The sequence below is a fragment of the Caenorhabditis elegans genome, chromosome X (assembly GCF_000002985.6).
Source record: "Caenorhabditis elegans chromosome X".
Lineage (NCBI taxonomy): Eukaryota > Metazoa > Nematoda > Chromadorea > Rhabditida > Rhabditidae > Caenorhabditis > Caenorhabditis elegans.
Genome location: NC_003284.9, coordinates 12954900 through 12981043, shown reverse-complemented (window position 1 = coordinate 12981043; position 26144 = coordinate 12954900). Strand labels below are relative to the sequence as shown.

The 26144-nt window shown below is 34.9% G+C and overlaps 5 protein-coding genes across 6 annotated transcripts; 2 read left to right on the top strand and 3 right to left on the bottom strand.

Annotated features, from left to right (window-relative positions):
* Positions 1-1114: 1114 nt before the first annotated feature.
* F11C1.4 (Lipid droplet-associated hydrolase) lies at positions 1115-3970 on the bottom strand. Its single transcript, NM_077755.5, has 5 exons — positions 2284-3970; positions 1920-2152; positions 1691-1798; positions 1549-1641; positions 1115-1487 (listed from the first exon to the last, which is right to left on the bottom strand). The coding sequence occupies exons 1-5, from the start codon at positions 2537-2539 to the stop codon at positions 1272-1274; spliced, it is 906 nt and encodes a 301-aa protein (NP_510156.2). The 5' UTR covers positions 2540-3970; the 3' UTR covers positions 1115-1271.
* Positions 2529-3962, bottom strand: F11C1.10 (Photosystem reaction center subunit H). Its single transcript, NM_001392866.1, has 2 exons — positions 3812-3962; positions 2529-3320 (listed from the first exon to the last, which is right to left on the bottom strand). The coding sequence occupies exons 1-2, from the start codon at positions 3950-3952 to the stop codon at positions 3192-3194; spliced, it is 270 nt and encodes an 89-aa protein (NP_001379522.1). The 5' UTR covers positions 3953-3962; the 3' UTR covers positions 2529-3191.
* On the top strand, positions 3493-3800 carry F11C1.9 (uncharacterized protein; the record flags this gene model as incomplete). Its single annotated transcript, NM_001270277.1, has 2 exons — positions 3493-3633; positions 3681-3800. The coding sequence occupies 2 exons, from the start codon at positions 3493-3495 to the stop codon at positions 3798-3800; spliced, it is 261 nt and encodes an 86-aa protein (NP_001257206.1).
* A 1428-nt stretch (positions 3971-5398) lies between the features above and the next one.
* On the top strand, positions 5399-12134 carry ppk-3 (1-phosphatidylinositol-3-phosphate 5-kinase; the record flags this gene model as incomplete). 2 transcript variants are annotated; one of them, NM_077754.11, is made up of 14 exons in its annotated part: positions 5399-5479; positions 5538-5654; positions 5829-5942; positions 5995-6330; positions 6522-6790; positions 6849-7442; positions 7602-8096; positions 8144-8235; positions 8553-9188; positions 9246-9456; positions 9615-10349; positions 10587-10987; positions 11150-11402; positions 11620-12134. In NM_077754.11, the coding sequence occupies 14 exons, from the start codon at positions 5401-5403 to the stop codon at positions 11779-11781; spliced, it is 4494 nt and encodes a 1497-aa protein (NP_510155.3). In that variant the 3' UTR covers positions 11782-12134. The 2 variants fall into 2 exon arrangements, with proteins under 2 accessions (NP_510155.3, NP_001391085.1); NM_001404212.1 differs by having other exon boundaries at positions 5401-5479; positions 5529-5654; positions 11620-12094.
* frpr-2 (G-protein coupled receptors family 1 profile domain-containing protein) lies at positions 12070-15581 on the bottom strand. The gene is made up of 9 exons (NM_077753.4): positions 15479-15581; positions 14830-14962; positions 14568-14689; positions 13657-13715; positions 13503-13608; positions 13364-13455; positions 13180-13307; positions 12592-12703; positions 12070-12541 (listed from the first exon to the last, which is right to left on the bottom strand). The coding sequence occupies exons 1-9, from the start codon at positions 15557-15559 to the stop codon at positions 12313-12315; spliced, it is 1062 nt and encodes a 353-aa protein (NP_510154.3). The 5' UTR covers positions 15560-15581; the 3' UTR covers positions 12070-12312.
* Positions 15582-26144: the final 10563 nt, after the last annotated feature.

Below are 26144 nucleotides of genomic sequence, written 5' to 3'. Positions count from 1 at the left end.
GGAATCTGATTTTCCATTTGGTCGTTGAGTTGCAAGACTAGTAGAAGTTTCAATAATGTATTGTCGAATGGCCTGAATGATCTGAAATGTATGTAGATCGATTCTTGACAAAAACTGATTCAGTTGCGTCAAAACTTGAACAAAATCATTTTCCACAATTTATGATTATTTCTGAAAAACATTATGTTTTTGCAACACAAATAGAAGGTGCAAGATACAAGTCTGAAAGAAGAAATGCGGTAGTAAGTTTTGTTGCATTTAATTTTTGATCTACTGCAATTTTCCAATCGTGTTCTTTGTAACACTAGCAGCGAAGACTATACTGTCAACCAGAAACAAATAATTGTCACTCTTTCAGAACATGATCTTCAGTTTGTGCTATTTTCGATAAACGACTTCAACTTTACAGAGAATGCAGATGAACATAATAGGACACAAAATTGAGTTAAATGTAAAATTTTAGTTTCAAAATCTAACCTTGGAGAGAAATATTGTACATTGAAATAAAGGATCTTTCTCTGATCAATGTCTTATAGTTACCAAAATTTATGCACATTTATTGAAATAATTTAGCAAGAACATCAGTGACCAATTTTTTCTATTGAAAAAAAAATGATTCGTCGCTTTTTGTTATCAATATCGTCTTAACTATATTAGTGTTCCGGGTTGATAAAATCATCACATTTCACATAAAATTGGTATGTAATCATTATTAATGAACATGTGGACACTACGTTGTATTCCAAACGTTTGGACAAAATATTTTTGTTGGAGCAGTAGTGCGCGGCAATCAAAAATTTCCGGTGTTTTTTTTTGTCGTATTTTTTTCAAATATTGTTAAGGTCTTCTTAGTTGCTCAACATTCGACCGAGGTTTTTGTGCCTTTAATTTTCATCATTAAACTATTTTAATATTGTTTGACAAACTAGAAAATTTTGCAAATATAATGAAGCAGGATGTACTCGGAAAATGCTTTCTTTGCGACAAACACACTAAACTAGACATTCCGAATTTTCAGTAATCGTGTCTCTACTGAAATTTACGTGTCGGTCAATGATTATCGATAACGGGCGACATTGATAAGTTGCAACGTGAGTCGCTGCCATCAACATCTAGATTGTAAATTCATTTTTATTATGGAAAAGTAGAAAAGCGCTGTCGACAAAGAGAAAAGGGACGTTTTGGCAATAAAAGTTGGCTCAATGAGATCAAAGTTTTTAACATTGAAGTAGAGTGAAGCTGGCAAAAAAGGTGAAAATACAGAAAAAAAATTAAACAATAAACTGAAGAACTTTCTCTGCCATAGTTGCAGCATCTCTGAACATGAAGGAATGCTCCACAGTGTTTTGATCAATGACCACATGCCCACGCGACAGCCGTTCGCTCATTTGATTTCCTTGCTCAATCGGACACCAACCGTCGTTTACCCCGTAGTAGAAATAAATTAAGTTTTTATGAAACAGTAGAGTCTCGTCCAGTGTGCCAATCTTAATTACGGAAGTATAAACCTCTTACTGTCAAAAAAAAATTAATGCGGTAGTTAATCACCTTATCGAGCTCATCATTGCAAAGATGCACAATGTTCCGGAACACATGCATATGAAGAAGCTCGGAAATTGAGTCCATAAGTTCAGGAGAAGACTGAGAATTTGTGAAAATTGTGCTAAACCATCAGCGTTAAATGTCTTACTTGCTCCGAAGATAATTTCATAGAAATGATTTTACGTTTAAGGGACTCTGGCATAAGGTCCACCCAGAATGAAAGAGTTCGTGCGAGCCAGTCGTTTTGTCTCAGTGTCTGAAACTCGGTTTGGCGCTACACAAGGAACATTTAAAGTTTGTTTTTGAATTTTGTTTTGCAAGTTTTCTTTTTCGAAAGTTAATTGGATATTAGAAAGTTGATTGTTTTATTCTCTTACCGAAACAACTTTTCTTAATCTTATTCCATGGTTTGACTCGGTCATTCTCTCAATTGTAGGGAACAAGCAGACAGCTTTTCTCAAATTGAAGTCATCTTTGATATAAGGCAAAATGCTCAGCAACATGTATGCTCCATCACCATGACCAAACATGTAAACCCTGTTCCCTCTGGGAAGATATTCTTTTACGAAATCCAGCTTGTGTTGAACTTGGTCAGCAAGGCTAAATCGCTCTGAAAAGTTAAGCAGTTGAGTTTTAGTGTGGGTGTGAACTCTGCCAAATAAGTTGAGTTAGTTTTTGTGCAGCACCAAAAGCCAGCTTTTCTCTTGGGACACTTGCTTAAGAAAAAGAATGTCAACATACCGTTGACCTTGTGACTTTCTGAACATCGCAGTGATGTGGGAAGAAGAACATGATTCAGATGTGACAATGTGTAGAACACAAACTGGACGCGTCTGGTGCCAAGTCGTTCCTCGCGGGCAATCAAATTGCGGATCAAACGTCGTCCAAAGTCCGTGTAGAATCCATCATTGCCAGGATTGCCTAGAACATGTGTAAACTTGATAATGTGGAGTGGAAATAGAACCAAATATGCCAACAAAAATGGTGAAATATTCATGTTGATTGATAGGTCTAAGATATGAAAGATAGACAAGTGCAAAAACGCCAAAACAGAAAATTGTGTTCATTGAATGTGAAAGTTCAAAGAAACATTAAAGGAGGACTAACAGTTCGGACGATTTTAATTGCATAGACCCAAAATGAGAACTAATAAACAAATTTCGTAATCAAACATCTCAAAAATTGAAAAAAAAATGTTATGGCCGTTCAAAATTTCGAACAACCTATTTTAGGAACCACTAAAACACAAATATTAGTTCCAAAGTGATCTGGAAAAAATTCAAATTGTATGACGTCACACATTACAGAATAAGTTGAAAATATGTTTATTTTGGCTACTTGATAACCTGTTGATTTTTAAAGAACTTTATAGTTAAGATTGATGAATAGTTTTTTTTGGTAGTAGCCAGCTTGCTTTTTGATGAAAATAAATAACTCGGCTCGAGGAATATATGCATGTTTTTTTAAATGTAAAGCATGACTTTGTCACACAAAAGTTGTTTTCTTTCATGTTCGTCCCAAATGAACTATTTAAAATTTACAACAATTACAATGTCCTCTCACAAACGAAAAAAAGATCTAACGAACTATTAGGGAAAATGTGTTACTAAAAGCAATTTACATGTTCTAAATTTGGTTGAATCGGATTTTCAAATAATTATCTTTTTGAAAGCCCATGAAAAAACATTATCTGGAATCATAAAAATAATGATTCGTTCATCCTTCTCTCCTTGATTTTCGATCGTCAAAATGTCTGGTGTCAGAGATGTTCCCATTATCTGTAATCAATTCATGTTTACATAAAAGAATACGAAATGAGCACCCCTACGCGGCAAAGAAGTGAACAAACACATTTATCATAAAATCGATTTTCTGCCCATCTTCAGTCTATTATTCCTCATTGTTAAGAAATAATATAAATTAAACGTGCTAGCATTTGAAAGGGCCATCATGAATTCAGATAATTCAAATCGACGATCATATCTATTCTTTTTTCCGAAAGTTCGTTATCGCACCGAAATTCAGAAAACTAATCAGATTTCTATTTTTGAATATGTCAGCAGAACATTATTTGCAACGTGGTGGCAACCAGTAAGTAATTTTTTATGTTCCTTTGCAAATTTTTGAAAATCTTACAGCCAATTGCAAGTCAAGAAACTACTACAATACGAGATACAACTACTTCTACTACTGCTGAACTGGAAACTGCTCCAGAAACTGCTCTAGAAGCTGTGGACGAACCAAAATGGGACCTGTAAGTTTTTCTTACCGACATTCTACTCCACCGTCCGCTAACTTCAACCCATTCCACATTTCTCTGTATATCAATCATATTCACTGAACCGCGAACTCTTCCGGTCACACGATCAATTGGAAATGAATCTATTTCGTTTTCTTTTGAAAAGCTCATAGTGAATACTGAAATTTGCCATATGGGGAAATTGTATTTAAAAAAAAAAATATAATAGAAGCAAGAAATTGTCAACATGTTAATAAAACATAATCTGCATTTTCAGATAGTTAATAAACTTAGAAAAAAAACGGTATTCTCAAAAATTTGTACGACTCTCAGTAACTTGCTAAATAAGTAAAAAGGCAACAAGTGTGGTAAGGTCGCGAGACTAGCCGGGGGCCGATTTGAAAAATGAGTAGGAGATGGTCTCTCTAGAGGGTGTCCGGTGCCGACGAGATAAATATTGGGCGAATTCACTTGGGGGCGTCGCCGCGGCATCTTGGCGGGGCTCACAATTTTTTCGATGCTCAGAGATCAATGGTGACATGCCGTGGCCAGTGAGAAAATTTGAACGAGGAAGCATGTGAAAAGTTGGATAATATAATTGGTACTTTAATTAGCATTCCAGAATTGTAAAGCATGACATGTGAAATATTGTTCTATTATGACGACTTATACTTCGGTTAATTTCAGTATTAGCAAAAAATCTGTCAAAAACGTAGAAAAATATTTGCACATATTTTGTCGAAACAGTTACGGTAGAGAGGAAAATGTATATACATAATGTCATTTAATGCTCTTCTGGATCTCGTCTGGTCTTAAAAGCATTGTCTGTCATGTATTTTTTGTAGGTTGAAATTGAAAATTGTCTTACTAAAATTTGTTATTTATTTCATAAATAATTACTTTTAAACCTCAACTTCACTCATAAGAACAGCAATGCTTATGAGGAAGTATTCGTCATAGTTTGGTGGTACTGATTGAAGCAATACAGACATTACAGACTCATCACTGTGACCAGCTGCACATTGCGCAACACGTTTGCAGTAGTGTGGCAAAGTTGCATCTGACATGCATTCCCAGTTTTATTTGATTTTTGTTCACGCTCCTGGTGTTAATTTTATTAGTTGTGATCGCAGAGCATGAGATTCTGCTCTTTTTTTGGTTTTTGGTTTCCCATACATTATTGTCGATTTTCGAGCGGAGTTGAGAATAAAACTTAGAAAAAAATTGCACTTTTTTCAATATATATAAGAAAGATTTCGCAATCTTTTCTGAAATATCAATATGAGTTTTTTCCCGGGAAATAAACAGCGAAACATGGAACACTGCATGTACACACCTTGTTTTTTTCCGCCTATCCGTCTAATTGCGCGGGAATAACTTTTCTTTGCTGACCCAAAGAGGTCAGCAAATGCGCTCCTCTGCCAACACCCTCCTGTTTTAGCACAGTCTCTCGCTAGCAACACTGCCTCCGCAACTTGCCTGTTTTGATGGTTTGATCTTTCTTTCATTTCCCCATGCCGCTCACTTGGATCTCTTCCTTCTTTTTCTCCAATTAAATCTCTCTGCTAGTGCTTTGTTATATATTTATCCAAATACTCGGATCTATCAATTCCAGAGTAATGGGGGATGCCAGCGAGTTGCAGTTTTTTGAAAAACTCGAGCCACCACCAGAAACAGAAGAACCAACACCAGTTTCCGGTAAGTTTTTTGTGTGATTTGAATTATTTTTATTAATAAAAGTTGATAGTGTCTTCAGGTGGTTACTTTTCAAACATTATTGGGCAAATATTCCGAAGCGATGGATCGCCGCAGCCAAACGGAGTTGTGCCTCCCACAGAAGAAAGACAGAACTTGGAGAGGACGGAGTCTGGAGGTAGATTTTCATCGACTAAAAATATATAACAATTATTTTGTGCATTTTTCGGAGAAACAAATTTTGCAATTCATTTCGATTCTGATGAATTGTTTGATTTTAATAACTCTATAATATAAAAACATCGGAAATTTTCTTATTATCTGATCGACAAACAATGATCCTCTATTCCAGAATCCCGAACATCCGAAGAAAGTGGCTTTCAAAGATCTTTAACCGATAAGTTCACAGGATTACTCAAATCAAAAGTTAACCCGCAGCTCAAAGACTACAACGACAGCAATTTCAGTAAGTATTTCATATTCTATAAGCACTCTGACGTCAATTCAAATTTTTTTAGAACAATACTGGATGCCTGACTCAACGGGAAGAGAGTGTTACCAGTGCGAAGAACGGTTCACAACTTTCCGACGACGTCATCATTGTCGACTTTGCGGACAGATTTTCTGTGCAAAATGTTGTAGTAGTCACATTGACGGAGCAGCTTTGGGATACATGGGCGAGCTCAGACTTTGTGATTACTGTGCTCGAAAGGTTCAACGACTTGCCGAAGAGGGAAAGCAGACGCCGACGACGTCGACGACAAGAAGTCAGACGCCAGTGAACAGCAGAAAAATTAGCTTTGATAGGAATACTGCACACAAGAATTCGGATACTGTGAGAACAGTTTCGAATGGTGAGATTTTCCGATTCCAAGAGGGCATTAGGATTCTTAGTTTAATTTTTTATTGTCTTTTTAAAAATGTATCTACGAGGCTTGAGCTTTCAAGAACACTGGCAGTTGTTCATATTTTCACAACGACATAACTCTATTAGTTTAGCTAAACACAAACATTCTACATAGAAATTAAAGACAAATAATTTCAGGAGCTATTTGGTCACTCTGCCCCCCAGAATCGTCGATGCCTCCGGAAATTACATCCCCACCTCAACTTGGAAGCCGCCGCAACTCGTTGGCTCAAAGTAGCAATGGTCCAGGAGTTCCGACAATTCTATCAGTTGCGGATCTCTGTGCATCAAACTCGGCTATGCTCACAAACAGTCATTCCCATCCAATGATCACCGAGGAAGAGGAATCGGGACCAGACTGGTTTCGAACAATGCATCCTGGAATGGACGGTGTTATCAACAATGAAGTGAGGAAGCTTAAATATTTAATTGTGGAAATAATTTATTATTTTGTTTGACTTTCAGACTTCCGACTCAGCTGATGTTTTTGCGTATGCAAATCTCGCTGGAGCGATAACCAACGAGTTTACAGAAATGATGGATGCCAGAGCTGCGGAGCCAACCTCAGCCACTACTGATCGTAAAATCACCTTTCCGTCCCTGTCACTTGATGAATCCGTTATGAACGCAGCGAAGGAAGAACAGCGGGACAATTTGGAAGAGTTGTTCCGCCGAAATACTGAACGAATTCTAGACGAAGTGATGAAACGAGAGTACATCCGAGAAGACAAATGGAGAGATCTAATTCTGAAGAGTGTCTATGAAGTAGTGGAGAATGTAACTGTGAACGTTCCAAGTGGAGACACAATGAATATTGCTGACTACGTACACGTCAAGAAAGTTCACAAGAAAGAAGGGAAAGTTGATTCGGAAATCATTTGGGGAGTGGCTTGCAGTAGAAGTTTAGTCTACAAAAGTTTGTCAGAAGAAGATGAAAGCAGCCATACGACCGAGTCAATTATGATTGTTAGCGGTTCAATTGAATATGAAAGAGTCTCAAACAAACTTTCATCTATTGAGCCGATTATTGTGCAAGAAGAGAAATTTTTAGAGAAGCAGGTGCGTATGTTCATGGAAATAGTCATTAACTGTGTGTGTGTCAGATTTAGTTGCTAATCTAAAAGTTGACAATATGAATAAGTACCACACGTCTGAATAAATGCACTTGTATTATACAACCATTGAAATCGAAACTAAATAGAATAAACAATTTTCCAGATTGATCGAATTGCCACCAAACGTGCTTCATTGATTCTAGTGGAAGGAGGAGTCTCGCATATCGCTGCTCAACTGCTTCACAAGCGTGGAATCAAAGTAGCGGTCAATGTGAAAATGAGTATATTACAACGTATTTCAAGAGCCACTGGAGCTGATATTGTCTCAAACTCAGATTCTCAGTTGGTTGAGCAAAATTTAGGATGTTGCCCGGAATTTCAACAACGGAATATGCAACAGGAGGACGGAAGGATCAAGACTTTGATGATCTTTGCTGATTGCCAAAAGGAAACTGGATGTACAGTGCTCTTGCATGGAGATGATTTGAAAGAATTAGTGGCCGTGAAACGTGTTGTGCAGTTCCTGGTCACTATTGTCTACTCTAATTACTTGGAGCAATCCTATCTAAATGCTTTTAATACTACAATTGCGAGGAGACAATCTGATTGCGTTGTTTGTGAAAAACGCCGTGCTATCGTTTACTCGCAGGGTGAAAAGGTTGATGGTTTATCAACATCGTTTCTCATATGTTTTTGTATTTTCAGACTGAATTTGAAAAGAATCTCTATGCGACGATGCTGTCAAGCTCACCAGTGATTGAATTTGAGCCACCACTTTTGGAGACTGCAACCGGGAGGTGAGTGAAAAGAGCGCCTCATAAAAATCTGCAAACACGGTCACGTCAGAGTGCACACTGCGGGCAATTTATGAAATAATCATATTAAAGCAATTGTAAAAGTTTTGCCTAACACAACACTAAACCTAGCCTAACATAGAAGTTTTTTAAAAATATATTTCTAGCATGAATATCTAATCAGTTAAAAAGATTAGTTTACAATTCATGAAAACGACTTCTATTCATAAAAATATTTTTCAAAAACATGCATAATTTTTCAACATAGATTCAAAATTAAATTTAAAAAAACACCAGAAAAATTTATTCACAAATTTCAGGGAATGTCCGCTCATTGCCTACTTCAAGCAACCACTGTATAAACTTTTAAAGCCTGGCGATGTTGAGCTCATCAAGCAAGGATACGAAGAAGATATTGTACCTATCCCAAAGAAAGAACCACTTCTGGTAGACCGTCGACACGCTTTTGCTCAATGTAATCGTGGTGCGATCCTTGACAATGTGGCAAGATCTTTCCGCCTTTTTGGAGGAATCAATTTTCGGCGACGAACTGCTCAAATTGTGAAGCATAGAAAAATTGTGGAGACCGAGAAGCAGCCATTCCGTGCAAAGGATGTTTTAGATCCAAGAGTTCATCAGACACTTGCTGTCCTTTTTGGCTCGTTTTCTCGAAAGTCACCCAACGCTCCGTACTTTTGTGTACGTCCGTGGGTGGTAAGTATGCAGTACTACAAGGACCATGATATGACAATCGGAGAGTTTCTTGTGAAGTTCTGTTTTAATCGTAGTTATGAATGTCCGTCATCAAACTGTGAGGTACCTATGCTGGATCATTCAAGAAAGTTGGTTTATGGAAAAGTTTGCGTAGAAATTTCAACTCAAACTGTGAACGAAGCAGAAAACGCCATAGAATCAGAACAGCAGAAGAGCATCATGACATGGCGAAATTGTGGAAAGTAAGAACATTATTTTCGCTTTTATTAAACTTTTTTTTTAAATTTCGTTATTTTCAGATGCAACTGTTCATCACAAATGGTGAAATTTGACAAAGCAATCTGGCATCTGTCGTTTGCAAAATTCTTAGAGTACATTGGAAATTCGTGCTTCACCACCGACACAATCTACCCAATAACTAATCAGAATCAATGCTCGCATTGCTTTTTCCATGAAAAGTTGTACTTTTTTGCAATGGATAATTTGGTGACAACATTCAAAGTAATAGCGGTAAGTTTTGTTCAACAAAAATTGAAGAAACAGAAACATACTAAAAATACAAAGTATTTAATTTTTAAATAGTTTTAATGTTTGAGAAGCGATTTTTTATTTTAATATAAGCATACTTTATAAAACTTTATAAAATCAGCAAAGCCTTATATTTTCAGATACGCCCCTACAGTGTTGTCTTCTCGCCCATCATTTGCAGCGTCAAGGTTTTGAAAGTGAGCAGAAAAGAGCTCTCGGACGATGTCAGCAGGATAGCCACTCTTGCGCTGACTGCTTGTGAGGACACCAACAAACAGCTGGCAGAACTTGATGAGGAAGTTCAGATCACTCCGATAGTTGTCAAACTGGCTGGTGCAATCCGGAACACAATGGCATTGGCAAGCGAGAGCAGGATGTTTGCTAAAAACATTCTCTCTGGTGATGAGGATCTTATCCGGTCAAATGATCGGTTGTACAGAGAAGTAACTGGCACATTTATGAAAGTGAGAGAAGTAACATACAATCTGATTGCTCTTTGGAATGAGAATTGTGCAGCAATTAAGTATCCCAAGAGAACTCCAGAAGATATTCAAGAGATTGCCACACTTCAAAAACTGGAAAATCCGTTTCCCTCTCATCTTCACCTTGCCATCAAGCTACAACCCAGACTTGGAGTAGTGGTACGAGATATTCAAGACACTCGAGGAAACTTCAAGCCAGATATTGGGAGTATCATTGCATACGCATTGTCTGCAGTTGACTACAATAAGATCCCTGAGGCAGCTGACACTGTTTCAATGGACTCGGCTAGCTCTTCTCTGAAATTTTCACAGATGGATGATGGGGAAAACCTCGCTTCTAGTCAACACTTGGAGGTGGAATTTGAGGATGAATCTGCGTCATACTATGTGAAAGTAAGTCTGCTATATATTATGAGAAAATTCCCTTGTAATCTCACCCTCAATTTTTTTTGTTTTTGTATATTGGAGCCTTTATTTTCAGATGCCTCATTAAAAAGTGCAACATTTTCAATTGGTCTAGGGCACATATAGAATATTAAATAAAGTTGTTATTACGTCTAGACGCTGAAAATAGATGTAATGTAAAAAAATGGGCCTTAAAATGTGACAAAATTATATCAATTTTTTCAGATGCTGTACGCCGAGAAATTCCGAAAACTTCGTGAACTTCTCATTGCAGAAGGAGAAGAGACTTTTATCCGTTCCCTCTCCAACAGCACTTTCTGGACACCACAAGGTGGAAAATCCGGCTCATTTTTCTACCGCACTCAAGATGATCGATTTGTGGTGAAGCAAATGTCACGGTTTGAGATTCAGTCATTTGTAAAGTTTGCCCCCAACTATTTTGATTATCTGACAACGTCGGCGACCGAAAGCAAATTGACGACCCTGTGCAAAGTATATGGAGTGTTTAGAATAGGATACAAGAGCAAGACGACTACATTGAAAGTTGACATTCTTGTAATGGAGTACCTGTTTTACAATCACAATGTTAGCCAAGTCTGGGACCTGAAGGGCTCTCTTCGGAATAGGTGGGTTATAGGTATATACTGATAATAATAGTACAAATAACCAAATTTTCCCGGTTGTTGTATTTAGATAATTTCTGACGTACTTTGCTTTTAAGTGTATTATGACTAATTGATCATACATTTTTTCTTTGTGTTTTTAAAGATCATATGACGTTTTTTTAGACTCGCATCGACTGGAAAAAGCGCCAACGAGATGGTTCTTTTGGACGAAAACTTTGTGAAAGACCTCTGGAATCAGCAGCTCTATGTGCTGCCGCACTCAAAAGCGGCCATGAATCAAGCGATCAGCAATGACAGCCACTTCCTGAGCTCTCAATACATCATGGACTACTCGCTTCTGGTTGGTGTCGACGATGACAACGGAGAATTGATTCTGGGCATTGTTGACTACATGAGAACGTATACGTTGGATAAGGTCAGTGTTTGAACGTTTAACTTTGCGATAAACTCTGATTGATTTCTGGAATGAACATGACTTTTTGATGAGAAGTTTATATTGACGTAGAGCTAGGTAGAAAATTGACAAAAAGATAGAATAGATATCGACTTATTTTCTACCGTTTAAGTCTGAAAATAAAATCAATCCTTTAAATTTCCCATACAGTCACTTATTTTGAATAAACAATTTTCAGAAACTCGAATCATGGGTGAAAATCGTTGCCATTCCCGGAGCACACTTGCCAACAATTCTGAGTCCGGAAATGTATTGTGCCAGATTCTCGGAAGCCATCGACTCGTACTTTCCGGTTGTACCTGATCAGTGGACTGGACTCGGATCAATTAGGTCTTATTAATGTATAATACCCGGTTTTCTTGTGTAAAAACCTGTTTTTTTAGATTAATTATTTTTCTAATTTTTATGTTCAATTATTTATGTATGATGGCTATCACTTTCTCAGCTTTTTGCCCGGCAGCCTCTCCCCGTCTACCAATTCACTTGTTGTGATTCTCAACAACCGGGTTGAATTTTATTGTGTACAGTTTGTGTTTATTCCCGTGGCAGCCTTATTAGTTTGAAATCATTGATGCTTTGATACTGGTCTAACTTAATTTCTGTGATTCACTTCTTTCTCGTATTCATATTTGTTGAATGAAATTATTTTATTATCGAGATTTAAATGTTTCACTTCAAAATAGAAATAGAAAATGAATACACAAATGATAACCCAACAAAGCAATTGACACGTGATTTTGGTGAAGATCATAATATATGTTTGAACAATTTCAGAGATTCATAGAATCTCTAGAAACCGTATGAAAAGTTTCAGAAAAGCTAATTACATGGCGATGAATACCGGTAAAAACTGTTTGTAATTGAAGAATACTCATATGCTACTCGCAACCGGATTCCTATTGAAAAGTCGTATTCTATGATCATGAAGCAAGGGTAATCTCGTCGATTTTGGCCTCCACAATTGCCGAATCCGCTGATAAAATGACGAGCGAAACTCTTCCGACGACCCCATGTATACAAAAAAGTTGGCCGTCGCATTGATAACCACCAAAAAATTTCCAATGTCAATGAGCACTGCTTCTGTTTCAAATGCCATATTACTGAAAGAAGAAAAGAAGATTATACGGATTATATGATGAATACCGCTTACAACTTGAGCATTTCAAAAACATTGACTAGAAGTGATGTCAAATTGCAACAGAGAAATAGGAGAACCACTAGAAGAAGTACAACCGGATTATTGCCCCCGTCATCTTCGCATTCTGAAAAAAAGAAAATAGTAATCATTTTTAGGCAGAGATTTTCGCAAGAAAAATAGTTTCTAGAATAGAATTCACTTTGAGTTTTTCCAAAAATAATTTAACTGGAGGCTGAAACACATGCAAAACAATTTGAAGAACACCTTTTGGTTGGGTTTTCTCATTTCAAAAAACAGACCAAAAGCAGAACAACTCTGTGGCCTAACATCATTATTTCCAAGCCAGACATATTTATCAACGTGGTCCCCTATTCTTTTTCGTTAAAAAAACAACACAATTTCACATTTAAGACAGCTTGAGATGATTATAAAAACACTCAGATGAGGCGCAAACACAATCTATGAAAATGTATAATTCAGTTATAAATGGGAGACACAACGTCTCAGCGGCATAAAGAACTAGATAAACTTGCATCGGATTACCAATTCTATTTTCAGAATTGTAGGAAAAAATAAACGGTTATTTTCCTTATTTCTCACCTTCTTTCTCTGCCTTGTCCATGTGCATTGTTTCGTTTTTCCGACGAAGCATTACAATGATCGAAACAGTTAAAAACGTGAGAAGTACAAATGGGAGAAATGCCATTGAAAGTGCATAAAGATATCCTCTGAACAAGTTTTTTACATTGAATAGAAGTTTGAAATACCAGTCCAAGTTACTTACTTATACACAATGACATATGTTTCACTGACCCTCATTTCAGTAGGGCATAACTCAAAAAGTGTGTAATTGTCCGGGTGAAGACATTCAATAGCCTGCAACAAAATGGATTCTGATTCTATTCGAATTTCAATTGTTGTACCTGCAAATCTCCAAATTGAACAATATTATAGCCGGCCACCGAAATGACGACAAGCGCGAGAACCCGTGGAGCCCATGTGCTGCGTTTTGGCTCGCATTTTGTTCCACTGGACGATTAAGTTTGAATGGTTTGATTAATGAAATGAGGAACTTACCAATATACAGAATAGAAACAGTCAAATGCAGCCAAAACTGTGATATATACACTGAGCATCTGAAAAATCGGGATGTTAGAATCAACAATGTGTTAAGAAATTAACTCGAATCCGGACGTTTTGAAAAAATATTTGATACGATCGTTCATGTATAATTTGGGGGGGGGGGGCAGATAGCTCAGTTGGTAGTGGTGGCCGCTAGCAGTCTGGAGGTCACGAGTTCAAGTCCGGCCTCACCCCCTAGGTTCACCCACCCTCTATTGGGAAGTGGAGCAATCCACGACTGGATTATCGGCCACAGTCCCCGGCTAGGACGTGGCTTAAATTACAGCCCAGAGGGATCACCACCAGGCAGTGTACCTGAATCCCAGATCCGCAGTGCATAGCACTTGAAGAATGGATCGTCCTTTAAATCTTTTTTTTTTTAATCTTTAACTACAAAATATTCCCCTCAAACTGTTCTAATTTACCTGACTCATTCCTAGTGAACCTGGCTGTTCTCTGGATTATAGTCGTCGCACAAAAGTAACTATTTTTCAATAACTATTACGCATTTCATTTCAGATTTGTATTGAAGCATCTCACTTCTGAATGTTAATTGAATGATCTTCTGCTTCTGAGCCTCTAAACTCCCAGGATTACCGCATATAGTCATTTCTGAGTGCCCACTTGTGTTTCAAACTGCAGAATCTTTAGAAGTTTGAAAAATCATGTAGCTCTTTCTTATACTTTTTGCTTGAATGTGCTAAACCAGCGGAGTAGTTGTAATCATCTGTCATTGCTCATTTTTTGCAGACCCAGTTCTGCTATCAAGGGCCCAATAACTCTTGCTCTTTTTGAAGTGTGTATGGACTGCTAACTAGCACTTCCAATGTTTGTTTCATACAAAAGTGCAAAAAAATAAAGCTAACCTGAAAAAAGAGGCCCAACGGGATGATTTTGGGCAACAAGAACACGAAGACTTGGTCAATGACAAATGAGTGTGCTCGGAGAGAGTCGGAGCAAATGACGAAGATCCCTGCCATACATACTCCTGAAATATGACAATAGAGAAGAGCTACGGTTAATCAGGGAATGGGGGACTAATCTGGTTGGAGCGGGGTGAACGAAACGAGTACTCATTACTCATTTGGCTGTTTCGTCCGCCCGGTAATCTTTTTAATTTTTGCTCACCTACGTCACTGCACGAGAGTGCCGTCAAATACTTGGCGGCGGTGTTCTTCTGGTCGCAAAAAATGAAGATGTTAAAGAAGTTGAGGACGACGCCGACGAATGATATTAACGGGAGCGAGATGACAATAAGCAGCTGAAAAAAGTCGATCTAGTGGCTCTCCTGAAGCTTTTGCTCTTTTTTCCACGTGCGGATTGCAGCAGACAATGAAAATATACTGGAGGTTTGCTTTTGAATTTCTTAGGGTGTTGTTGTTTCTCGTCGTCTTCAGAGAATTGAAAATTCCAGATAACCTAGTTCATATGAAATTCATACCTCATAGAGAGGTATCATGTTATTTGGAACAGTTTTTGATCTAATAACGAAACAAAGAAACCATCCTTAAGAATATGATCCAATATTGAGAATAATTTGAATTCTATGAATTGGAAATTGGTCGCCAAAAACTTAAAACCGGAACTGCTTCAAATAAGGAACTCTTTTCAAAAAACAAATTTTTGGCAAATAAAAAGCAGTTCAAATAAATAAAGTTCGACTATTTTTAAATGTCTATAATGGTGATCTGCGGCTCAAGACAATATTTGAAATTTTAGTAGACAGTGAAAAATAATTGAACATTACCTCGAAAACTAGGGTTTTCAGTATACTTACCAGATTGGCAACTCCCGCGTACCCCTCTATCGGCTCATGAAGGCATTCACACTCACGCATAACTACCGTATGGTTGAGCATCTCTGCTTTGCATAGCAATTCTGCAACAAGTCACGTAAGAAAACAAATGAGTGCACACACTTTTGAGAATAGAGTTCTCCCATAAGTTTGTGCTGGTTCTGGTGGAATTGACACGGCGTGTAATTATTTTGCAAAAAAAGAAAAACTTTTAAAGTGTCGGCTAAAATGAGGAGGACGTGAAGAAAATGAGAGCTAAAGTGAGATATTTCGAAAAAATAAAGAATTTCTTAAAATTTGTGGAACAACAGAGTTAGTGTAAATGTCATCAATAATTATTAACAAATGTATTATCTCTCTCAGTGAGATCAAAGCAGAATCACGAAGAGGAACAAAAGGAGATAAAAACCAAATTGAGCCAGAAACGCCGTTTGTATTCAGAGACAAAGGCGTGGCAGAACAGCGCAAATCCTTTTCTCCCTTTCTCCATTTTCTTCAAGACCAAAAAAAAATACGTGGAGAGAGAGGCGGGGTCTGACAAGTTTCAGTTGTTTTTTATGCTGAACGTGGATTGAAGGACCACTTCATGGAATTGAACACAATCAGTTTAGGAACGAAATTTGGAAAAGCAAAGCAAGACGTTAATCGACATAGTAGTAGTTTTAAGATTTTCAGCTCTGTTTAAAACGAAATGTAAGACTTATTATTATTAGAAATATTTATTTTAACTCAAAACCTAGAGCCGTAAAAACAAAAAAAAATTAACAAATTTCTAAATATACCCAACCATTTCCAATAACATATTTACGACTTTTTTTGTAGCAAAATTGGTCATTTGAATAAACATGAAATTAGAATTTTTGCAAATTTTTGGAATTCTAATAATGAAAGAAGTCGTCTAGACAATGAGTGGCGTAATACAACTAGTTGCATCCAATTCTGCAGTTTTGTGGAGGTATTTTTACAAAGTTCAGTTGGATTGTATCTAGTGGTGCACCTTTAGAAATTTTAAGAATAATTTTCAAATGCAAAATACAATGTATGTAGAACACTTACTTATTAATAAAACTTAATAAAACTTAATAATACATTAATGCAGTATGGCTGACTCCAATCTTTACTTTTGTTTAAAAAAAACAAAATACTCCGATGTCAGCTGAAATAATATTACACTAATGCAATATAATTCAGAAACTTACTGCATATTCTTTATCTATGTGGAATTTTCAATAGTGTTTTACTGAAGTACATCTATAAAAACTAGTATTGCGGTACTTTTTAGGACACAGTTTTCCATTAATTGAAATTTTCTTCTCACTATTTTATTAAGTATAAATTTAAAAATTACTTTAAGCTATCAATGGCTTATTACAAAAAATGAAAAGAAAAATCTACCTTAATATCTTTCAAACTTTCAGATGCTAATATTTTTTAAATAGTTGAAAGCACAAGCCTACTTGTTTGAGGTTTGGCTGAAAACAAAAAATACTTATTGTTAACGTTTTTCCCAGAAAAAGGTATATTTTGACGTTGTGGCGGTGTGAGGAAGTGATCTTTGGGAATATTGAAGGAAATATTGAAAGACTTTCCAGAAAAATATAAAAAATTCTACCTCATCATCTTTGGCATACAACTGTCATTTACATCTTTTAGACTCTTGTATTATTAGTCGCAAAGAGGACATGTATTTTGCTCTATGAAAACTTGCGAACTTTGTTAATGAAATGTTTTTTTCCAATTAGGCTAAGTTTCATGGGTTCGCAAGACGGGGCCCACAATTCTCGGATGAATAAAAAAGAAAAAAAACAAGAAAAAATTAAAAACTGGTTTAAGATGAATATGATGGCGGACGGATGTGCGGCAATAATAAGAGAGCCCCCCTATCGTAAGTGCTCAAAATAATAGAATATTTAGAAAAAAATACGTTCGAATTTTTCTTCGCGTTCCGAGGGATTATAATAATGTGGAAGATAGCAGCTAATTTCAATTTTGATAAATTTTGTAGGTATTTTGACAAATGTAGGTATTTTGACGTTAGTAATGTCAATTGTAACAAAATTGAATATAACAATGTTGAACGAAAATTTCATTAGTTGCACCTCGACTGGAAATTTTAAAGTTTCATTGAGAAATAACTTGTTTTTCGGTGTTAAGCTGTTTTTGCGACTATATGGTCACAAAAATAATACAAATAATAAACTGCTAGTTTAAAATACTTTTTATCATTAGACGATAAAATTTTAAATTGATGAAAGTTAATATTTATATGTTTTGCTGAAAAAAAAAATTTCGAGAGTAATTTGACCCTGAGCGTTAATGGAACTAAAACTTTTAAGGTGCTCCTTAGCTGGTTCTTTTTTTGAGCAAAATGAATAAAATATCCATAAAGTGCTAAACACCGAAAATAAATACAACAACTCCTGGGTATAGACCGGATCGAAATGTGAGTTTTCAGATCAAAATAACAAAATAGGCGGTGTTATAAAGAATAAAATAAAAAACACATTCGTCTTGATTTTATATTTTTTCGAACCAACTAGAGACGTTGAATGGTTAACGAGTTTAATGTAATATAAATGAGTGAATGCGAAAAAAAAAACGGAAGAGACTATGTTTGCGATGACGTGTCAGCATAAGCTTTTTTTTTATCGAAAGCCTGGAGGGCCCATATGAGAACCCAGTTCTTTGATGATTCTCGTTCGTAATTCGGAATTATTCCCAAGACGCTTCTATTCATTTATGAAAGAGCAAGAATTACAGATCGTAAAGAGGGTGGTGATTGAATCGGAGAAAAAACCTGGATATTCTATATCTCTTTACCATACTCCCACTACAAATAATAAATTAATGAGAACTTCTTCTCCACGTGAGAAAATTATTAAACAACGATGATTGGTCATTACGAGTGCAAAAAGCAAAAATAAAAACGCGAAACAAATAAAAATCTGTAACTTGAGATGAACTTTTGTCAAAGTTGTAACAAAAATGGGAATAACGAGCCAAACACCAAAAACGGAAGTAAACGTTTCGAACTTGCATCTATTGTTAGAAATAATGTTCTTGTTGGTTTCTCAGAGCCAAAAAGTTGCAAAATGCACGGATAAACATAGTGGATACTCGAAATAATGTAGAAAAAACTCAATCAAAGATCGGAAGTGAAAGTCAAGTTGGAAACTCCAGAAAAATGATTCGGCATTTATATTCACACTATTCTGTGGAAAGTAGAAAAAAAACAACTATTTAATTCATTGAAAAATCGTAGTTCAATTAATCAAGCACCGGCTCTTTGATGTTTTTTACACTGCTATCCTTCCATTTGTCGGTATTATCAAAGAAAATGAGATTAGTAGTTTGTCTTGAGTTGATAGAACTGATGTCAGTGCTATACATTTTTTATTTTTGTTTTATTTCTAAAGTAACAAAACAGATAAGAGGTTTTGTTGGGGCGGGGTTCAAGTGTCCTAAAGAGTTTGAACTACACGTGACTAACCATTGTTTGAAAAATGTACAACGGTTTTTCAAAAATAGGCGTAAGTACACCTACTGTTATTTTCACGACGAACTTGATATTTTCAGGAACGCTTTCAAAGCACGTCATTCACTTCGATAATAATATTATATTGTCCAATAATTTCAAAAAAAAGGGTACTTGATTTTCATAAATTTCCGGCGACTATGGTGGTTATCCACGATAGAGTCGAATAAAAAAATGTGAAAACTGGAAAAACAGCTTTTCAAAAAGTCCAGCAATTTCAGCATCTTGCTTCTAACCAAACCATTGGTGTTCAATTGAATCAGCAAGTAACCTCACTCAGTTTAAAATTACTCCCATAAGACTATTTCTTCCTTTTTCCTTCAAGAAAAACGAAAAACAGAAGACACTGACGCAAAAAAAAAAACACCAAAACAATCCGCAAAATTATGAGCAATTCAATGGGGGAAAATAAGCGAATTCGATGTGTTCCGTGCTCATTTTTACATATGGAGCTTTGACATCTTGTCATTTTGTGAATGAGCAACGAAGCGCATCAAATTGTGAAATGTTCAGTTAGGAATATAGATGAAGAAGCTATCGTTTTAGGTCAATTAAGCTACCTGTTTTGAATGTATTAGTGTTATCAGCTTATAACTTTGATAACCTGAAAAAACAGTTCTCAAAATTTGAGCATGATTCTGAGAGTCATAAACTTTAAATTCAGAGAAATACAAACATCTATCGTCTGACTAGCATCTACTGTGTTCTATGATATTCTATGGATATAATTGGAATTAACTTGCGTTGGTGGATGTTGGTGGAGGAACTAAATTTATATATTAGCAGAGAAAATGTTTCTCAAGCACGAAAAATTGTGTCATACGTAGTTTTAAAATTTTATTCGTCTTTAAGTATGGATCTATTCTTTGGACTTAATGGAGGTAGACAGCAAAAATCTAATGAAATTCTGAATTTTTTTTTGTTCATTTTTCCTTAAAGAAAATCTAAAAAGAAGGAAGTACGCAAGTTTTTGATTTACAAAAGAGGAGACCAAGTTGTACTAGTTTTCTCCAACGTACCTACAGTACATGAGTACCTAAGATACCAAGCTTTGTTTGGAAGAGTTTTTTTCGAACTCTTATTGTTTACTTTTTCAACGCAATTTAACAAGTGAGCGGCATAAATAACACATACCAAAAAAAACAACGTTTTCATGAAATTTTAAAACTTGTTTAAAAAAAACAAGGAGTGCGGCTATTAAAATATTCTAAATTACTATCAATATATTTTTATCAAACTATTTTTTATTTTTTACCGAAAAATTCAGCAAACTCTTAAACTAAAACATTTCCCCCAATAAAATCTGAACAAACAAAACGATGTGAAGAAAATGAATATCTGAGAGCAATTTGCGAAAGAAGATTGTGTGAAACGCCAATGAGCAATTTCCTTGTCTCTTAAAATGTACGTCGCTTGATATCTAACCTCTGAACCTAACCCTATGTTGCAAACACATTCGACTAGAAAATAGCTTGTTCTCTGTTTTAACTCATTTCAATGATGGAATAAGAGTAGGTGTATTTATTGAAAGTTGCACAATATCTCAATGGGATAATCTTCAAAGTATATTAGTATTTCTAAATGTGAAATCACCATTGATCTGATTGATATTCAGAATTTAAAATAAAAACAGAGGTTTCTCAGATGTACTTTTATTGAATTGAGGGCATACTAGAAATTTTAAAAGAAAAGATAATGTACATAGTACGCCTTCCATTTTTTATAAAAACGGGAAAAATGCTCAATTATGATGATGATCTCTGTCGTGGCGAAAACGTGAAGGGGGAAGTTATGAAAAATTAAAAAGCATTAAGATCGAAGAACTTTCGTAGAAGGAAGACGTAGGTCATTAATTATGCGAGTGTGGGATGTTGAACTGATAGGTTTTATGCGGGTGGCTCAAGGTTGGAGGTTGTCTGGAAAGATTAGGTTTTACTTCCCGATATTTCCGGAAGTCTGAGACCACCCGGAAAGATGTAATTGGATTGTGATGTTTGCAATCAAAATTGATGTGTGTTTGTTTGTATTTGTTCTGATTTGTGATAGTTATATAATACTATGTAATATTTTGCAGCTGGAGAACTTTTATTAACCAAATAACTAAAACACATTTTCCGATACTTAAAAAAATTATGTTTTATAAATGAAATATAGAGCATGAAAAAGGCAAAAATTGTTGCGGCGATGCTCTCACATGAAATGGGGTCAAAATCGTTTTAGAAATAATGATCGAACCTGATACTTTACAATCTCCAGTTAAAGCTTATAAATGGAGCAAACCCCTAAAATCGTCTGGGTTGATTTAAATCTAGAAAAGTTATTTAAACCTTTGAACGCTTTATTTTACTACAGTCAATATTAATAACAGGAGTATGGAAAAAATATTTTCAATAAAATGGCGCGCATGAAGTCATTAAAATGAAACGGAGCAGATGATTTGAGAAAGAGTTGAAATTTCAATAACACAGTTGTTATTTTTCAACAAAAAAAAACACTTGCCAAGTGTTCTATTTTTTCATTATCAAAATAAGTGTAGACTGAAACTTTCAGAAAACGTGAAAGCCGTAAATCGGAATCTTGTGGGTGGGATGAACTATGTCAGATTAACAGGATCAAGGAACAAAATGATTGTTCTATCATGGTGTGAGCGGATTATGGAACACTGGAAGCACAAAGAACCACAATATTTAAATATCACGTTAACATATAGATTGTTTTATTGTTTCTCTAAAACTGACCGCGGATGTTGTAATCATGAAACAAAAACTTGCAAAATAGTTCATTCATTAATTTATTCAATAATTTCAGCACCGAATTAATTTAATGTATATGCGTACGCAAACCAAAATCAAACTTTCGTTCTTTGAAGACATCAGTTTTCGATCTAGCACAAACGTCAAAAACTAATGAAATTTTCGGAACTCTTTGTTACAGTTGTCTGCGGTTTAAACCAACAAAGAGATAGTATAAAGAAGTTTAGGTAGTTTATGGACTTTTCTGAGATGACTGAGAAAATTTTGACTCAGACTTGGTTGTAAGGAAATTTTAAGAAACTGAATGTAGTAAAGAATATAAAATTTATTTCCTTTTTCATTTTTATAATACCAAAATGGAATGCAGGTAAAGCTGAGAGCATAGGGCTGAAAAAATGCACTACTATTTTTTTAAAGAAAACTCAAGAAAGAAATACCTGACTATAAGACTTAAGTTGCACTTTTATGGGCATATGTATTTTATAATAATTTAAGCATTTATGTCACTATTAGAAACAGTATGTTTCATATTATAAAATTCGTTAAAGGTGGAGTAGCGGCTGTTGGTTTTTTGTCCTAAACGACATAATACAGTCCCAATACAGCGAATATAACTTTAAAATAAAGCGAATATAACTTTTTAAAAAATGTTTTCAAAGTTTTATTATTTTTTAAAAAACTTTGCAATAAAAATAAAACAAATAACATTTTTAATTTTTATTCTGTCATTTTGGGCAAAAGCCCACAGACGCTACTCCACCTTTAAATAAAAACCACTTCGTAGAATCATTTTTCAGATTGCATGTTTGTTTTGAAATGTTTCCATTCTCAAAAGAATTGTTAGTTGATTTTGATATTAGCAATTTTATATTACCAATCTAAAGATTTAAACAACAAAAAGTTTTTCCCACATACAGCTGCCCGCGATGATTTGAATACGGGAAAAAAAAGGATGACGCATGCTCACATTGCATCACCGGAAAACAGCGGCGGGTGGTTGATTGGCTGCATAATTGGTATAGAAGAGCAGGCGAAGAAATGTGCAGGAGTTATGGTGCAGATGCACAGATGAATTAGATTTACCTTGACCATCCAACAAAAAAAATGAGTGGGACGTTTTGTTTAGATAGCTGGAAGTTTTATGTTTAGAGCGATGATGCGTTTTTGAGATGTTGTTTGGGTTGGGATTTTACTTCGTGGTAAATGATGAAATTGAAAAAGTTTGGAAATAGGGCTCTCACGTACGCAGTGCCAAGTGCACTTATTTGGGTTTTAATGTTTCGCGAATGAGCGAAAGAGCACGGGATTAGATTTGGAACATAAATTCTTTCGATATGTATCAGAAAAATTGTTACATTTTGCAAAATAATTTTTTTGTTAACTGAATATTTAATAGAAAGAAAGGTGGCGTATAACTTTTTAGATTCTTGTTTTAATATGTCCTCCTTAAAATATGATGTAAAAATTATTATTACGGGAAACAGTTTGGAAACAATAACTACACAAAAACTAAGCGCAAAAGAAAACAATTAATATTTTGTGTCAATACATAACATCATACCAAATTATTTCGTTCGAATCTTGTTTCAAATATGCGGATAACAATTTTTGCTAATATGAAAATAGATTTTAAAAAAGTGCAGGAAATTGGCTATAGTTATTTTTCTTAAGAACTTTTAAAAAAATGTAAAAGAAAACAAAATGGGGACTTCTAGTTTTTGTTAGAGGCGATTTAAAATTTTGAACTGTGAAAAACACCGACAAAATAATTTTGAGGTGTGAAAAGCTCAGCAAGCTCAAAAATTGTTTTGACCGCGATCAAGTAATTTAAAACCAAAATAACAAAGAGTTGATTGATTTTGACATTGTAAAGTTATTTTCAAAAACAATCATAAAAAACACAGACAGGTTTATTGCCCATAAAGCCTATTGTACAGAATATAAAAATGGTTTATTTTTCAACATGTTTTTTTGAGTAAGACCTTAATTTATCAATATTCTAGATGAAACTGCAGTGTATTTTTCATCTTTTTCTGAAGTGATCATACTAATTCATGAGAATACAAACTTAAATTTTGTCAGTGAAAACGTCATTACACGTAATTACTAACTAATTTCAAGTGCAATCATAAGACTTTTGATTCATTATTGCAACTGATCATGTTCCAAATATGACGTTACGAAGTCTTATGTACATATGAATTTTTGAACTCAAAATTGTTTACGAAAATGTTTAAAATTTATTGAAACCTTATATCTTTCTAGTTGAAAATAAATAATCATTTTTTGAATTGATCAAGCAGCAAGCAAAATTAAATAGATACGTTACAATGACGCAAGCATGTAGAAGTAGATCTGAGTTTCAGAAACCGTGGGAACCGGTCTGAGAGCACGTTTGAAAAAAACGGAGTAATACGTAATCCAAATCATAAGACAACTTAGTCAGAACTTGGATAGAAGTTTGGACACTCAAAGGGGAACATACAGTGTCGGCCAAAAGTATATGCGTTTTGTGTTTTTCAGTGATTTTTCAAAATTTTCAAACAAGTATAACTCTGAAACTAGTAACTTAGGTATGAAAAGTTAAACTAACAAAATGTTGCCCTTAATGTTGCCTACACGATGACGTATTTATTAGTGTTGCACAATAACCATTTCAATAGATACAGCGCCCGACACCTCGCGAGTCAATTTTTGACGACTTTTTGTAAAACGCTTGTAGTTCAAGAACGAGACGTTTTCATGAAAAAAGTTTCAGTAATAAAATAAACCGTATTGAATAGTGCATTGTTTGTATTTAAAAATTTTGTCCACAAGTGACCAGCAATTTAGATATTAGCCTTCAAACTGGCGTCTCCCGAGTGCTCGGTTTACACATATGTTAAAAAAGTGGGATAAGTTTTTCAAAAATCATTTTTTAAATATGTATCTTGAGAAACCAATGTAGCAATGAAATTTAATTTACATTTGAACTGAAAAACAATGTGGAAAAAATTTTTCCGCCATCTTTATGAAACATGTTTAACCTTGACTATCCGTAGGTTATTTCGAACGTTTATATCTGAAATGCTGGCCATTTGTAGGCAAAATTGTTATATGCAAACAATGTACTATTTAATGTAGTTTATTTTATCACTAAAACTTTTTTCATGAAAACGTCTGGTATGCTGTATGCTGTACCTAACTTTCTTAAATTGTGAGAATTTACATTTCTTGTGATGCAAATGTAGTCGTTTCCAAATATTAATTTTTGAAAGTATCAAGGTAACACACAAAAAACAGTGCAAGATATGAAGTGAGGCTTTTAAAATTTTTTATTTTTTATTTTCAAGCAAATGTGGAATATTGAATAATTTTTACAACAACTTTTCATTACTTTTTTCCGAAAACAAGATGGTTCCCAAAAAACTTTCCTAATGACACCTGTTTAAAATTTCGAAAAAAAAGATAGAGTAGATTAGATAAAACTTGAATCTCAAATTTTTCTAAGTTTGCCTTGCGGAAAAGTAACTGCTTTGTTTTAATTTTGCAGAAAATATATAAAGCTCGGTTGCACCATGTTTAGCGGCTCACAAAATTTGTAAAAAACTTGCTACTATGTTAAATAAATAAGAAAACGGCACGACAGAAATTTAAACTATTTCAAAGTTGCTGTACATCTGTGTTCTATGAGAATAAAAGCAGTAAAATAAATAGTTATGTTATGCATTTTGACGGCTCTAAGTTCTCAACTATATGGTTTCGAAATTGAAATCTACATAACACGAGTAGTCATAATCGTAAATAAACAACAAGAAACGCAGTAGTTAAGAAAAACTTTTGAATACAGTCTAACAATAATTTCAATGTGTAGTCAAGAACATGTGAAGTTTGACCAGAAAAAAACAAGAACAGTTTAAAATTAGCTCCGTTTTGAAATTCAATTTTAGTTGTCTAAATTTCAATTAAATTACTTTTTAACTCTACTCTCGTAAGCATAAACGTCTCATAAACATTTCCTCATTCCTTTTCTCCTTTTTCATCTTTGGTCTAGCATGAATCATTTGGACAAAGGTTGACATGTAGGAAAAACTTCACAAATTTTCCAGTTGAGACAATATCTTTAAGACATTTTTAAAAAATTAAATGTTTTTTTCTCTCACTTCTCGTCGCTCGTTTTCCAAAGGGATTGCCCATTCATGTAGAAACACTGAAAGTAATTGGAAATGCCACCCACTTTTGTGTCTAGGATAGTGATCAAAAAAGATGTTTGAATCTTAGAATCATGTATTTTAAATGTTTAAAGTTCACAATTTGCAACATTTGCTACAAATAGAAACTATGAAAGTTGAAAGATTACATTAGAAAAACAAACTTCCAA